At 43.8% G+C, this 14194-nt stretch overlaps 1 protein-coding gene across 1 annotated transcript in view; it reads right to left on the reverse strand.

Annotated features, from left to right (window-relative positions):
• KLHDC1 (kelch domain containing 1) overlaps positions 1-10830 on the reverse strand; it is a 32375-nt gene extending 21545 nt beyond the window's left edge. The window contains exons 1-4 of the mRNA XM_064461191.1: positions 10323-10830; positions 6252-6322; positions 2260-2377; positions 1156-1274 (exon numbers count right to left, since the gene is read on the reverse strand). Of these exons, the coding sequence (XP_064317261.1) occupies positions 1156-1274; positions 2260-2377; positions 6252-6322; positions 10323-10424 (410 nt within the window). The 5' untranslated portion in view covers positions 10425-10830. The remainder of the gene's footprint in view (positions 1-1155; positions 1275-2259; positions 2378-6251; positions 6323-10322) is intronic.
• Between the last annotated feature and the right edge of the window lie 3364 nt (positions 10831-14194).

Genomic DNA, 14194 nt, shown 5'->3' on the forward strand with positions numbered 1-14194 from the left:
CTTCAACATTTGAGGATATTTGGTATAGTTGTTAGTGATCTTGGGAGAAGGCAATTTAGGAAATGATGGGATGGTGAAGGTCATTCCAGACTGACATTCCTAGGGAGACAGAGTTACTGAAAGCATTGTGTAATACACCAAGACATCCTGAGCTGCAAATTCACATCTTGTGAAATTTTAAGGTATATTTCTGAAAAGGTGCATAGCTTGTCCTCAAATACTTTTGTTAAATGAAACGGTTACACTCTGCCACCTAAAAGAGGTTATTTTCTCAGTATGTGGATTACTTGATACTCTGAATAGATCGATTTAGTTTGAATAATCTTGTATTAACAGCTATGGAGAAGTTGTTCAAATATATGCAATTTCACATGTCTTGCAGCTAAATTAGAATTACAAAACCAAGGCATAGTACTGAGAGGCATTACACAGTTTATGCAAAAGCTCTTTAGCTGTGGAGTCCAGAAACAGATAAATCATTTACATTTTATAGTGTTCACTGTATCATGTTCTTACTTGTTTACAATAACTTTGATAACAAATCACTGACTTGTCACTTTCTTCTGACCACATATGCCACAATACCCAGATACTTTCCACAATAAATACAAAATCTGAAGTATTTATTTTTAGCGAAGTATTTTTTTCTAAATACACTCAGTATCTTTTACAACACAAATATCTAGGCTGACTTAATTCTTAGAAAATAAAGATACTCACTGAAATGCCTTTACAATTGTCAGCATTTGTATGCTATTAAAATCCTTGAAAATATACTAAATATATTTTATTGCAGGTAATAATTTAATGCTTACATAATGTAACAAGAAAAGATATAATTTTATACTGATTTTTAACACGTTAAAATTAAAACCGTAAGTAATAGATGCGTAATGATTTTTATCTAAAGACTCAAAGCATTCCAGAAACTTTCACTAAATTTCCCAACCCTCTCCTGAAGTGGGTTTATACTTACCATTAATTCATGTCACATGTGAGAAAACTCTGGTAGAAAGTTGTTAGGAGAGTTACACAAAATCCCATAGCAAGCCAAGCTAAGAATTAGAGTTTCATCAATCCCAAACCTGTGTTCTCTTCACTTTATAGTACTTCCTCTCTGCAATTAACACATATTAAATATTCTTAATGTGTTACCTGTCCTTATACACCCAGCAGGAAAGCTTGTCACGTGGTGTAGGAGGTTGACCTTTAAAATTTGTAATTTTTTTCCACCTATAGGTTCCATTTTTTGTTCGCAAATTAACATAATACAGCTTAAAAGAAAAAAATTACAACATTTTCAGTATAAATGATGGTGAAGAATCCAGCACAAATCACCAGCAGAAAGAGCAGCCCACCACCCCCAGAATACACTACTTTTTAAAAAATAAATAAAAAGGAACTGACATCAACCTTTACAATATGTAGCAATATATAGGAAGAATCTGATACACAACAAGAACACAAGAAGCCTGAGAATTAACAGCACATCTTGCCTTTGCTCAGCCAGGCCAGAACAGCAATATCCTGCTCCTTCCAGAGTCAGCTGAAGCCTTGCAAAAAAACTTGTGCAAGACAAACAGCTCTCAGTTCAGTTCTACTGGCAGAACGGTCAGAAGTTCTGCCTGACCTAACTAGGTAACTGCACAAAATCAACGAGGCTTGTGAACCAAGTACTAAACTGAGCTCTGATTCCAGGCTCTGTTTCAGTTATTTTCTAGTCAGGACCGAACTCTGACTTCATTTACACTAAATTATATAAACAGCTCATTTCTCTACTTTGCTACTCCAGCCTTCAGTTACAAGAAAAACTGGGAGCTCTGTTTTAACTTTAATTATTATCTGATTATATAAGAAAGGTAATCACTATCAAAGAGCAAAAATAAAAGTGATATTCTGGGATCAGTTTCAGTTACGGCTGCCAACATACTTAAAAAAAAAAAGGCAATTGGGGAAAGTACTGGCAGTTTTCAGAAACACAGAAAGTTTCACATAACAGGACTCATTCTGAAGCTATGATTCAGTGGAAAATCCCAGATACAAAAATATCCCGAATCCCCATCCAAAAATAGGTGGAGTTGAACATTAAAACAAAAACTGAAGTTTATTGTCAGTTTAAAAGTATACTTTTTCTACAAAAATAAAGCTTTTCCTTAAATTTCTCCTTAATTCAAATGCAAAGCACCCCAGACAAAACAGTAAGGTCAGCATTAGTATTCATTCAAATACAATATGTTATGAAAGAAAAGAGTACAATACCCGATTACTGTATCCTTTATCATCAAATCCACCAAAAATGTACAGCTTCCCATTAATGCTTGCCCCACAGCTTCCTGACATGGAGGTAGGTAACTCTCCTTCCATTAGGTGCATTGTCCTGCAATTTAGCACGTGTTAAGTGTTATAATGCTGCTTTCAAACCTGCTAAAATTAACAAATCCAAAACAGATGTATTAATAATTTTTATACTTAAACCTAAAAATACATTTGCAATGTTTTGGCCATTACTAGCACTAGAAACTGCAGCTGATATACGAGGTCAGGCTCCTGTGGTGTAAGGGGACTTTCACATGAATACTGTGCACGTACTTACGAAGCACTTCAATTTTTCTGGAGGTGAAGCCCGTACTAAAAGAGCATTAGTAGAGCTGAAACATTAATTATTCAAAACCTGGAAAATACTATTAACTCCAAACACTCCTGAAACGAGAACATGGTATTGCTGCTATTTCACAAATGGAAAAGTGATGCAGAAGTAGAAATAAAGGTCAGAGGTGCTCACTAGTGTCAGTACTCAATTTGCCACTCCTAAAACTGCATTTTGCACTGTGTTTAGCATAACAAAAAACCTCCACTAATGCCAGTTTTAGCAAGGAGTTCTTTGTTCTTCAGCAGCAGCAGTAGTTCCTAGCCTTTTCCTTGCTGGTCTCTCTTACAAACCAGTAACTTTGTGCGATGCAAATTCTAACATCGCACAATCTCAGGCACTACACAACTGCCAAACCCACAAGGCTCAGCATCAGGCCCAGGCTGTGCTTAGAGTTGTTACTCCACACTGTAAACAGCTTTCCTAGGATCTCAGATTTCCACAGAAGACAGGGACCTGCGTTTCCCTCTCACATGTACATGCAGAGGACGCATGATTTGTTTAGGATTTCCACCTTGCCACCACACCTTTGGTCTCTGTAGATTTTGCAGCCAAACTGCAGCCTCTCTGTGCCAGCACCCCAATTCCTTGCCTCAGCTTTGCTGTTGACATCTCACTTGCTTTCAACCCAAGCTTCTGATCGAAGCTTCCTTCCCCTGCCATTCCCGTTCATTTTTCTCAGCTTTCCACCTGAGACTGTGCTTTCCACCTGGGTCCTTAGCCCAGCCTCCCCCCTCAGTCACGGTCTCCACCTGCAAAGCCTGATTCCACTTTTTCTTCTCTCTGCAGCGTCTAACATCACGGCATTTGCTGACCCAGTCAATTCCATTCATTCCCTCCTTCGACACATCCACATCTAGATCAGATGCCTTCACTGTCTATCACTTGTGGATATACAGAAGGAAAGGATTCTTACAGTCTTGAGTTCTGATGCTTGACCTTACCCAACCTAAAAGACCTGGAGGCAGCCATTATAAGGAAAAGCTTCTTACACGCTACATCACCAGATGTCAATGATCCGCATGTAACCTGCCCCTGCTGAAAACAGCGCTTGCTCACAGGGGCTCAGGGCACTGCTTCCAAATACCTTTGTGGCACCAGCACTACCACAGGCCAGCCCACCTTCCCCATCTCTGCTCCTGCTTTCTCACTCCTGCTTGTTCCTGTGTCACACAGTGCACTCAGCTGTACGTATACAACTGCCTGTGCTGTAAACTGAATGAGATCAAGAACAGATCCAGGTTAAAAATAACCCTGAAAAAAGTTATATTTAACCCAGATCACTTTCCTGATCCAATTTCCTGGGTGACCATATAAAACAACTGTACAACCAACACAGGGACATCAGGCATGAAAAACAAGAGAGAGCAAGAGGCTGCTTCAGCCAACCATTTCACCAAAAGAAACTAACAGCAAACCACAGGCTGAGGGAAGGTACGACCTTTAAAAAAAATAATCATCAAAAACACTTGCTAGAACTTCCCAGCTAACCATATGCAAGCTGTTTTCAAAGTCAGTGACTTGACCACACAGATGTGGAATTCCATACCTTCCCGATCTAGGCCTCCTCCCCCTTTCCGTCCATTTCAAATTGCTGCTTTTAATATGGGTATGCAAGAAATATATAAATCGGTGGGAGACTAGACAGACAGCTGGCAGAAAACACATATAAGCCCAAAGGGATACCACTTTACCCGACTAAATGCACTTACTGTAATAGAAACCACTGGAAAACTTTCAAAAGAGGCATTGTTATCTCTCCCCACATATCATATGTAAACACAATGAATATAAAACGTAAAGATTAAATTGCTAGTAATGTGCAAGATCTGGTTAGTTATAAGTTATTTATGCAAATACATTCAGGAACAGGACACCCCGAAGCATCTGTGGCTGTGGATAAGTCCATGCCAGAGCAGGTACACCTCGAAGCGTCTGTGGCTGCATGCGAGGTCATGTTGGAGCACCTCAGAGCATGTGGCCATGGATAAGCCCACGAGAGAGCAGGTACGCCCCTGGAGGGACTGCAGCCACAGGTGAGACCATGTTGGAGCAGGCTCACTCGTGAAGGGACTGTGGCTGTGGGCAACGCTGCTGCAGGTACAGCCCTGGGGAGACTGTGGTGCATAGATAAGGCTCCACTTGGAGCAGGTACACCCCTAAGGGACTGCAGTCTGTGGATAAGCCCAAGCAAGAGCAGGGGCAAGGGGAGGAGTTTATTGCGTTGTTAAACCCTATGGTCTAGTCCAAAGGGACCGGAGGTGGAAATTGTAATGGTTCTACATTTCAAAGGTTAAGTTGTTGTAACCTGTGATTTGAGTTGCATTTTATGGGAATTACTATAGCAGGAACCACTGGAACCAGTGAAGGGCAAGCCTTACAGGAAGCAGTGCAAGTGCAGCAGTGACCTGGCCTGAGCTGGCTTTGGTGCTCAATAACTCCACGTAACAACCCACCTCTCCTGCCCTGAGTGACCACCAGAACAGATGGAGCCCAAAGTCATGGACTGAATGAACACAGTGGGCAACTTGTGGACATTCTACAGAAATTTCACAGGGGTGGTCCCTAAACTAGGGGAACGATATCTGTGTATTATATCAAAGGATGGGAAGTGGGACAGTGGGTAATAAGGATGTATTGGATAGTGGGGGACCTGAGCATGACATAAATGGTATGGAATAAGGAGTGGAGAATGTGCTGGTTTTGGCTGGGATAGAGTTAACTTCCTTCATAGTAGCTAGCATGGGGCTGTGCTTTGGATTTGTGCTGGAAGCACTGTTGATAACACAGGGATGTTTTCATTACTGCTGAGAAGAGCTTACACAGGGCCAAGGCCTTTTCTGCTCCTTAACCCAACCCAACAGCGAGGGTCTGGGGGGTGCACAAGGGGCTGGGAGGGGACACAGCTGGGACAGCTGACCCCAACTGACCCCAGGGATGTCCCACACCATATGGCATCATGCTCAGCATATAGAGCTGGGGGAAGAAGAGGGAAGGGGGAGATGTTCAGAGTGATGGCGTTTGTCTTCCCAAGTCATCATTAGGCATGATGGAGCCCTGCTTTCCTGGAGATGGCTGAACACCTGCCTGCCCAGGGGAAGGAGGGAATGAATTCCTTGTTTTGCTTTGCTTGCATGCACAGCTTTTGCTTTCCCTATTAAACTGTCTTTACCTCAATGCACAAGTCTTCTCACTTTTACCCTTCCGATTCTCTCCCCCGTCCCACTGGGGGGAGCAAGCGAGCAGCTGGGGGGGACTGGCTGGGGCTAAACCACGAAAAACATAAAAGCTAATGTATGGAGAACTAAGCCAAAATAAATGCACAAATAAAACGCACCCATTTTAACAACAGAGTCTTAAGCCGACCATTTCAAACATCCTCTTGAAAAAAACAATGATACTTAAGGAACTCATGTGTTTCCCAGAGCAATTTGCAAGTACATATGTCTGTTCTTCAGTCTTCACATTAAACATCTGCTATTTAAACTCCAGGGAACATGACCAATAACTCATGTAACTGAAGCAAGTCTTTTCACTGCAGCTAATTATAATCTATGCAAAGATCAACTTTATATATTAATTAAATATAAATTATGCAACTTACCATAACCCGCTATCCATTTCATAGATCCAAAGCTCATCATTAGGCAGATAAACTTCATTTTCTTCAATTGACTAAAACAAAAAAAAATTTGCAAATGTGAACTCAATTATGCATTATACACCATACATTTTAAAATGAAATACCAAATCATGTTACTTAGCAACATGGAATAATCTGAAGGAGATAATCTACCAGAGCATAAGTCATACCCCAGCATTATTGCTCTGATCACTACAATTTTAAATTGACAGCTCAATAATGCCAATATATTTTTTGAACTTCTAGTATAAAAGATATGTTTTTCATTTTTTGAAGTTATTAAAAATAATGTGTCAGGGATTTCCTAACAATTCAGTCATTAGGAAATATACACAGCTGCCACTAACAAGTAGCACAACAATACCATAATATGACCATGGATTCAAAAAACAAAACAAAACCAAAAATCTTAAGAGAGACTGTCAAAGACACATTCCTCCTCTATTAAAATGCTCTTACTGAAGGAAGTATTTTTCCAGTCACTGATGTGATCACTCTGAGCACATTTTGCTGTACTGTTAGCCTTTATACCTCCAAATACACAACATCAAAGGTAAGCATGGAAGTATTAATGCTGTTCTTTGGGGCTTTTTACATCTTCAAGGAAAAGAGGGTTCTCCTTCACCTGAAGGATTTTTTCCTCATTCCACAATCCCTTTTTGCCTTTTCCAGAAACCAAGATTTGCCGGGCTGTGTGGATGAGTCAAGAACTCCACAACTAAACAGAAAGTCAGAAAAAAGTACTCATTTTAAAAATAGGGAACTTAATTTCTCAGGCCCTCATTAAAGGCACAGATTGACCAACTTAACTTTTTGCCAAGAAAGATGTGTTAACAACATAAACCAGACCAGATTTGATGCTCCTGAATTAAAATTCATTATTTTTTGTTTTGGGAAGTACTTTTAATTAGGAGGCAATTCTTGACATAATGGAAAATATACGGAAAAGTGTACATGAAAAGCACAAAAATAAGTTACGTGCAGTGACCGAAGGAAGGAACTTGAAAGAACAAAATGTCAAATATAAAAGAGCTTAAGCAATGCCATAACATGGAGGAGAAAATTAATTCCTCTGAGGAAAATAGATCTAAGAAGACTCCCAAGCAGAGGTCATATAAGAAAGAAAAATTATTTGGGAAATAATGATGAGGAAGAACAAGCAGGAGAAGGAAGCCCAAAAGAATGCAGTTGCAGCACTCAGGCTGAGTAATGATTACACCATGAAATTACTGTCTTAGCATTAGAAAGAAATGAAAGACTGTGAGGGAATAAGCAGCCAGAGTCATTAAATAAAAATAAAAAATCAGGTAAAAATTAAATTAATGTGAGAAAAAGAAATTAATAATTAAATTTCAGGTTTGCATTTAACAATTTAGTTACTGATATTGATTACTTGCCCTTAAATAATACTTTATTATTACTCTTCCAATATAAAAGGTGCCAACCAGGTCCGAACACACTATGTTTGGTACAGTTTATCCTGCCAGGTATCTTTCATACGGTAGGCTCTACTTTTACACGCAGCTTGCAGCTTTCACAAAGTGCACAAGTCTACTCAATTTAATCTAGATACGTCAGTGGTCAGAGGCTGAGCATTTGCTACAGAACCAGCTCTGAGCAAATACAATGATGCCAAAAATAAGTTAGCTGGGCAGCAGGCCACTGCCAACATGTAAAAATGTAAAATGATTTACCTGTGTAAAGTGCTGCTTAAAGAGTAACGAGGATTTTCATAATACTCTCCACAAATAAATATGTAAAACTACTAAAAAAGTTTGCAAAGTTTATCTGCTAAACTTAACACACATTGTCTGTTTTGACTGTGACGTGAACCCAGGATCCTTTATTAGAAAACCTTTGAAAACTCTGTGCTAGCCAGTCCAACCTTAGTTTCTAAAGACCAAAGCATAGAGAACTACCAAGTATTACCAGTGATTTATGTGTTGCATAGTTATACGGAGTATTATGGAGTTTAAAGCCAGAAAAGGACACTAAGTCTTCCTACATCACAGACTCACATTATTTAAATATATATTTATTCTAGAGGTGGTTAACTTCTTGACACTACAAAATAGGTATTCAAATCCTTACGTGACTTGCAGTCACAAGAAACACTGCCTAGCAAAGACCCCCAAAGGGAAGAAAAGTTGTGGAAACGGTTTACAGGCTCCTGAGGGTTCCTCAGTTTCATTAGTTTGGTATTAGGCAAGCCTAGCCATGCAATAGGCTAGAGAAGGCGTGCCAGGGTAACCCAGACAGTGAAACGCTGCTGCCTTCCTTCCTACCACAGCTGAGGGTTTGCATTTCAGTATGCAGTATCGGCTTCTTTTTTCAGTATTTCAGTAGTAACCAGTGGCACAATCCTTTCCAGGTCAAATGAATCGAGCTCAGGAGCAGAGCAACTCCTCAAATTCCACAAACTGCCCAGCTTTACCCCACCTTTTAAGTCCAACATTTCTAGCTATACAAAAAAGAACATTTAAATTTCCAGAAAGTAAACTATAATGCTCCTTAGGAAGAAACAACTAGCCACTAGTACCTGAGAGCCCTAGAAATGTCCTTCTTCTGCTATTGCATGCACTCATAACATATAATGTACTTTCAAATTTAAATCCAGGAATCCCGAAACTAGAATTCTTTGCTTGAGTACAGAAGGACAAGCTTTGCACATCTTAAGGTTTACCTTAGCCCATGAAAAATACAGATAGAACACAGAATATGCTAATACAAACATGTTTTCAACCTGATCAAGACTAATACCAAGCACAGCTACTTTCACATTTTACGGCTGACATGTACAAACACTGTGGATAAGATGACCTAACTGACTGCGTAGAACTTAGTATCATTCACAGTTCTCTTAGACTGAATTAACCCAGACCCAGGAGATACAAAGATTTACTTATGCCAAAACTAGTACTGATCTTTCAATGGAAAAAAAGCAGATGTGGTTTTAGTCTGCCACCAGCTTATTTCTGAAGTGACAGAACTGCTTTTGGAGGGAGAAAATGTACTGTATGTAACACACAACTTCTAATAAGTAAAAAATGCAGGGACTCAGGAACAAGAATTACATACTGGAAAAACAGAGCCACAAATAATAGCCATCACCTCACAGAGGAAGGGAGACTAGAGAAGCACTCCCAGAGAACAAAGAAACCATATGTTTTTAGAACAGGGGAAGCAAACCAGCTCCACCAGCCCTTCCCCTACACATGCTCCATGATGGAGGCAGCTGGAAACGGAGCAGCAAGCAGCCATGGGTGCCACTCAGCAGCACTTCTGCTTAGAGAATCACAGAATGGTTTGGGTTGGAAAAGACCTTTAGAGGCCATCTAGTCCAACCCCCCCCCTGCGTTGAACAGGGACATCTTCAACTAGATCAGGTTGCTCAGAGCCCCATCCAACATGGCCTTGAATGTTTCTGCGGATGGGGCCTCCACTACCTCTCTGGGCAACCTGTGCCAGTGTTTTATCACTCTCATTGTAAAAAATGTCTTCCTTATATCCAGTCTAAATCTACCCTTCCTTTAGTTTAAAACCATTACCCCTTGTCCTGTCACAACAGGCCTTGCTAGATAGATTACTCCCATCTTTCCTATAGTCCCCCTTTAAGTACTGAAAGAAGGGGACAAACAGACGAAAGGGGAAAAGAACACACAGAGCAGAAAACCCCCCCCCCTTCCTTCCCGCCCTTCCCCTCAGAGCCGCGGCCGCCGCCGCCGCCGTCATTTGAAACGCCCGCCCCTGCGGGGCGCACTGCCCCGGCAGCCAATCAGCGCCCGCGCTGAGGTAAACAGCGATCGGCTCCGGGCTCGTCGAGGGGCTGCGGCGGTGGAGGGGGCGGCTGGGGCGCCGCGGGGCATGGCGGGGGCCGCACCTCCGCTCCCGTACCGGGGCTCCTCAGCTTGCCTCCCCCCATGCGGCGCTATGCCGCCTCGCTGCGCGGCTCCTCGCGTCCCCCCTCCTCAGCTTCCCGCCCCCGGCTCGTCCTCGTCCCCGGCGCCCTCCGGCCGCTTCCTGCCGCCTTACCACGTATCCCCCCCACACATAGAGAAAGTTCCCGTCCACCACGGCGCAGTGGCCGCTCCGCTCCTCGGCCACGCAGAACTGCTCCGCGGAGTCTGCCGCCATCTTAGGAGGAGGAGGAGGAAGCGGCTCGCCTGCCTCAGTGCTCGCGTCCCGCCACCGCCTCCTCCGGGAGAGGCTGCGGCTCTCCGCCGGTCGCTCCCCTCAGGCGGACGGGAAGCGAGGAGGGTCCAAAGTGTGGGGCGTCACCCTCCCCTCAGCGCAGGGGCCGTGGCGGGCTCCGCCGCCGCGGCCTCTCCTCGGCGCCGCCGCGGCCGTGTGTGGAACCGGGGGTCGCGCCGCGGCCGGAGCCGCCGGGCGGGGGTTAAAGGCGGGCGCGGTGCCCTCGGCCCCGCAGTCGGATCGAGCTGGAGGCTCGGAGCGGGCCAAAGGCTGCCGGGTGCAGCTCCGGGAGGGCACGGTGCGGCCGTGTGGGTGCGCTTCGCTGCGTTCGTCCTTGTACAGCTGCTGGAAGGGGCACTGACAGTGCGGGTACAGGCCCCTACCGTGGGCCAGCACACTGCGTCTGCCCAGTGAGGCATGCTGAACGTTACAGGGTGAGATTTAAGGCCTAATAAACTCTGCAGAAGCCTGTGAATGAAGTGCATGGGAGGAGGGAAAAAAGCACCGAGAATAGGATACCTAAACACAAATCTAGTGCAATAATGGAAGGAAGAGTTGGGTCTCAACATGGGAGGTGGTCTAAGACAACTGCAGCAGAACTCGGTGTCTCTTTGAAGGTGGGACAAGTTACGCTCCTGCCACAAATAGCAGCGATGAAATACTAGCTGGTATTAATTAAAACATCTGCACAGGAATTCAAACTGGTGGCCCCAGAGAAGCATGCCATGAATGCTGTCCTCTAACCTGCAGCCTGGAAGCAGACAAAGCGTGAAGCTACATGGTGCAGTGCTATTAGGTACTTGAGGAGAATACCAGAGGTGCTACACAGGACCTGTGTGCTGGGGCCAGTGCTGAGCTAGAGGTAACTCACAGAATATAGCTGATGTTGGGATCTCAATGGGTCATCTCCCATCATGTTCCAGACTACGCACTTTTCATTATTTGAGGGAATTCCAATCTCTGTTATCCCCACCGCTATATACACTTTACTATATGTTGGCCTGCCCTTAAACAGCAGGCTAGGAAAAGCAGTAGTCTCTTATACTACCCTTCCAGCTCTTACAGTGTTAGATTGACAACCCAGTGAGTTCCAGCTGAACTGTGGATCCAGCAGGAATGAATGGAATTCAAAATAAAACAGGTACAGCTCTTCAGAAAGAGTAGCAGAGTAGGGCTTGTGAGAAATGACCACTTAGGCATCTTGTGAAAGGACACAAAAAAAGTAATCATAAAGATTTTCTTGGGAAAGTGGGACATATACTTCCTCTGTTGGATCTAAGAGGGAAGACATTAACTATTCCTGTCAATAACTGCTAATGTTAAAATGAAGACATGTAATGATGGTGCGTTGGGATGATGGTTAAAGTACAGAATTGGAAGAGTTAAGAAAAAACATGGGTAACGGGCAAACTCTATTGACAGATCTATAGGTCATGTAGAGATACAATGTGATGTCTCAGAAAGAAGCTTAGGGACAGTGCAAAGGCAGCAGCTCATGGTTTTTGCCAGTGGAGCAGTGACAGACATGACAATGAGATATTTGTTGTGCTTGGTATAACAAAACAATTCCATTGATTTGCCTTTGGCATGAGGTAGATGTGCTGTCTGATCATAAACCATCAGGCTGTCTCGGCTGGCTCCCTGCTCTCAAGCCACGTGTGCTGAGACCGTAGCGCTGTGATGTCCAACAAAGCCATGGCAGACGGCGGAGACAAAGAGCTGGGCATGGCTTCCAGAGCTCAAGACAGATGGTTCGGTGGAACAGAAGTCTACAGCTCCTGCTGGAATACTTTTATATCTCTGGTGGGAGGCTCCAGGCAACCTAACAGAACCCCAAATACAGCAGGATGCTGCAGGAACATGCTTTATATTCCCAGTTTGGTCATATCTTAAAATAAAATTAGTTTCTTTTTAGATGAGGGGTACATTCCTTCCTTCTTCAGGTGAGACATGAGCTGAATGTCAAACTCAGGTTTTCTTTAAAGGATAATAAGTGGTAATCTTAGCAAATAGAAGAATTTACATAAGGATTGGGTTCATAATTTGCACCTAGCTGCATGCCTGAGTCAAAAAATGGATCATCTTTCCTGCCAAAATAGCTGAGACCTGTCAGATGGTAGCTTTTAATCTCAAGAGAGTAGCTGCAACCTCACCCATGAGCTTGCTCCCAGATGAGGAGGAGTGACTATAAATTATGCAGTTGAGAATGGCCTATAGAAAATAGACTGACATTTTTTGCCTGTCTTTATATCTCTGCAGTCTTTTGATCAAGGAACTTTCTTTCACAGTTGCTTTGTGAGCCTTCTGTGGAATAAAGCTCTACTTTGAGAGACGGAGCTCCGAGTGTTTGAATGAAATACCAATAATTTTTAATCTGGAGAGAAGGCAGCTGCCCCACAAGACTGGAACTGTATGAGGCGCAGTGTATTTATTTATCATGCTCTGCACCAGGGCTCAGTATGTTGCAACAGACTCAACTTCTCAGGGCCAAAGGAAAAATTGCGTACAACAGTGGTTCACTGGTTTTGTGTAAAAACTGCCATGGGGACCATCACATGCTTGTTGGCCGAGGCAGAACCAACTGGAAGGGATCCCTGTCTGACAGCACTGGCACATAAGTAGTGATGAACTGAAGAGCTAGGAGTCTACCATGTAATAAACTCTCAGGCAGCTGACAGCTATCCTAGAAAACTTGGCACCCATGTAGGACAGTTACTGTCAGTGTGTAAGCATAAGAGAAAGGACCCAGGGTCCCAGTGCACCCTTCCAGCTAGGAAAGAGTCCTGCAAAGCGGTAGTTAAAGGCAAGGCAGAGTTACGAAAGGTACTATACAGCCAAACAACTGACACAGAACCACAGCAGACTGCTGGCAGCCCCGGCCCAGGGCTGGTGAACCTTAGGAGACTGATCAATGAACAAGAAGAAATGAACGGGAGAGAAGCATCCTATGCCATCTAACATCTATTTAGCAAGGTCTGTTGTGACAGGATAAGGGCTAATGGTTTTAAACTAAAGGAGAGTAGATTTACTGGATATAAGGAAGGAATTTTTTACAATGAGTGTTGTGAAGTGCTGGAACGGGTTGCCCAGAGAGGTAGTGGAGGCCCCATCCGTAGAAACATCCAAGGCCAGGCTGGACAGGGCTCTGAGCAACCTGATCTAGTTGAAGATGTCCCTGTTCAACGCAGGGGGGGTTGGACTAGATGGCCTCTAAAGGTCCCTTCCAACCCAAGCCGTTCTATGGTAACAGGCTGAATGTGTCAATGGGTGAAAACAAGGCAGTCACAGGAACACAAGGCCAATTCGCAGCCGGCCATATTTGATGGATGTTTGATGGCAGGTAAAACTGGAGAGGTTCCAGGCTACTGGAGATACAGTGCAACCTGTACCAGGGCCTGCAAGGAAAGATGAAGGGGCAGAATTATTGTGAGCTACATTGCCTGTAAGGCAACAAAATAATAACTTTGGGTAGCTCGTGTCAGCTGCAGCAAGTGTGTTTGGTGTCCTTAGCATTACCTTGCCTTTTTTCTTGTGAAATTCACTGAAGAACAACTGTCCCTTAACCCCGGTGGGCAGCACGGCACCAAACAGCGCCGTTCCCGGGCTAGGCGAGGCAGCAGCCATCCCTTCTTCCAGGACATCGGAAAACGGGAGACACCGAGACCGCCCGCCCCCAGCCCGGGAATCCCGCCCTGCTCCCGCGGGCGCACGGC

This window comes from Phalacrocorax carbo, chromosome 9, assembly GCF_963921805.1.
Source record: "Phalacrocorax carbo chromosome 9, bPhaCar2.1, whole genome shotgun sequence".
Taxonomy (NCBI): Eukaryota; Metazoa; Chordata; class Aves; order Suliformes; family Phalacrocoracidae; genus Phalacrocorax; species Phalacrocorax carbo.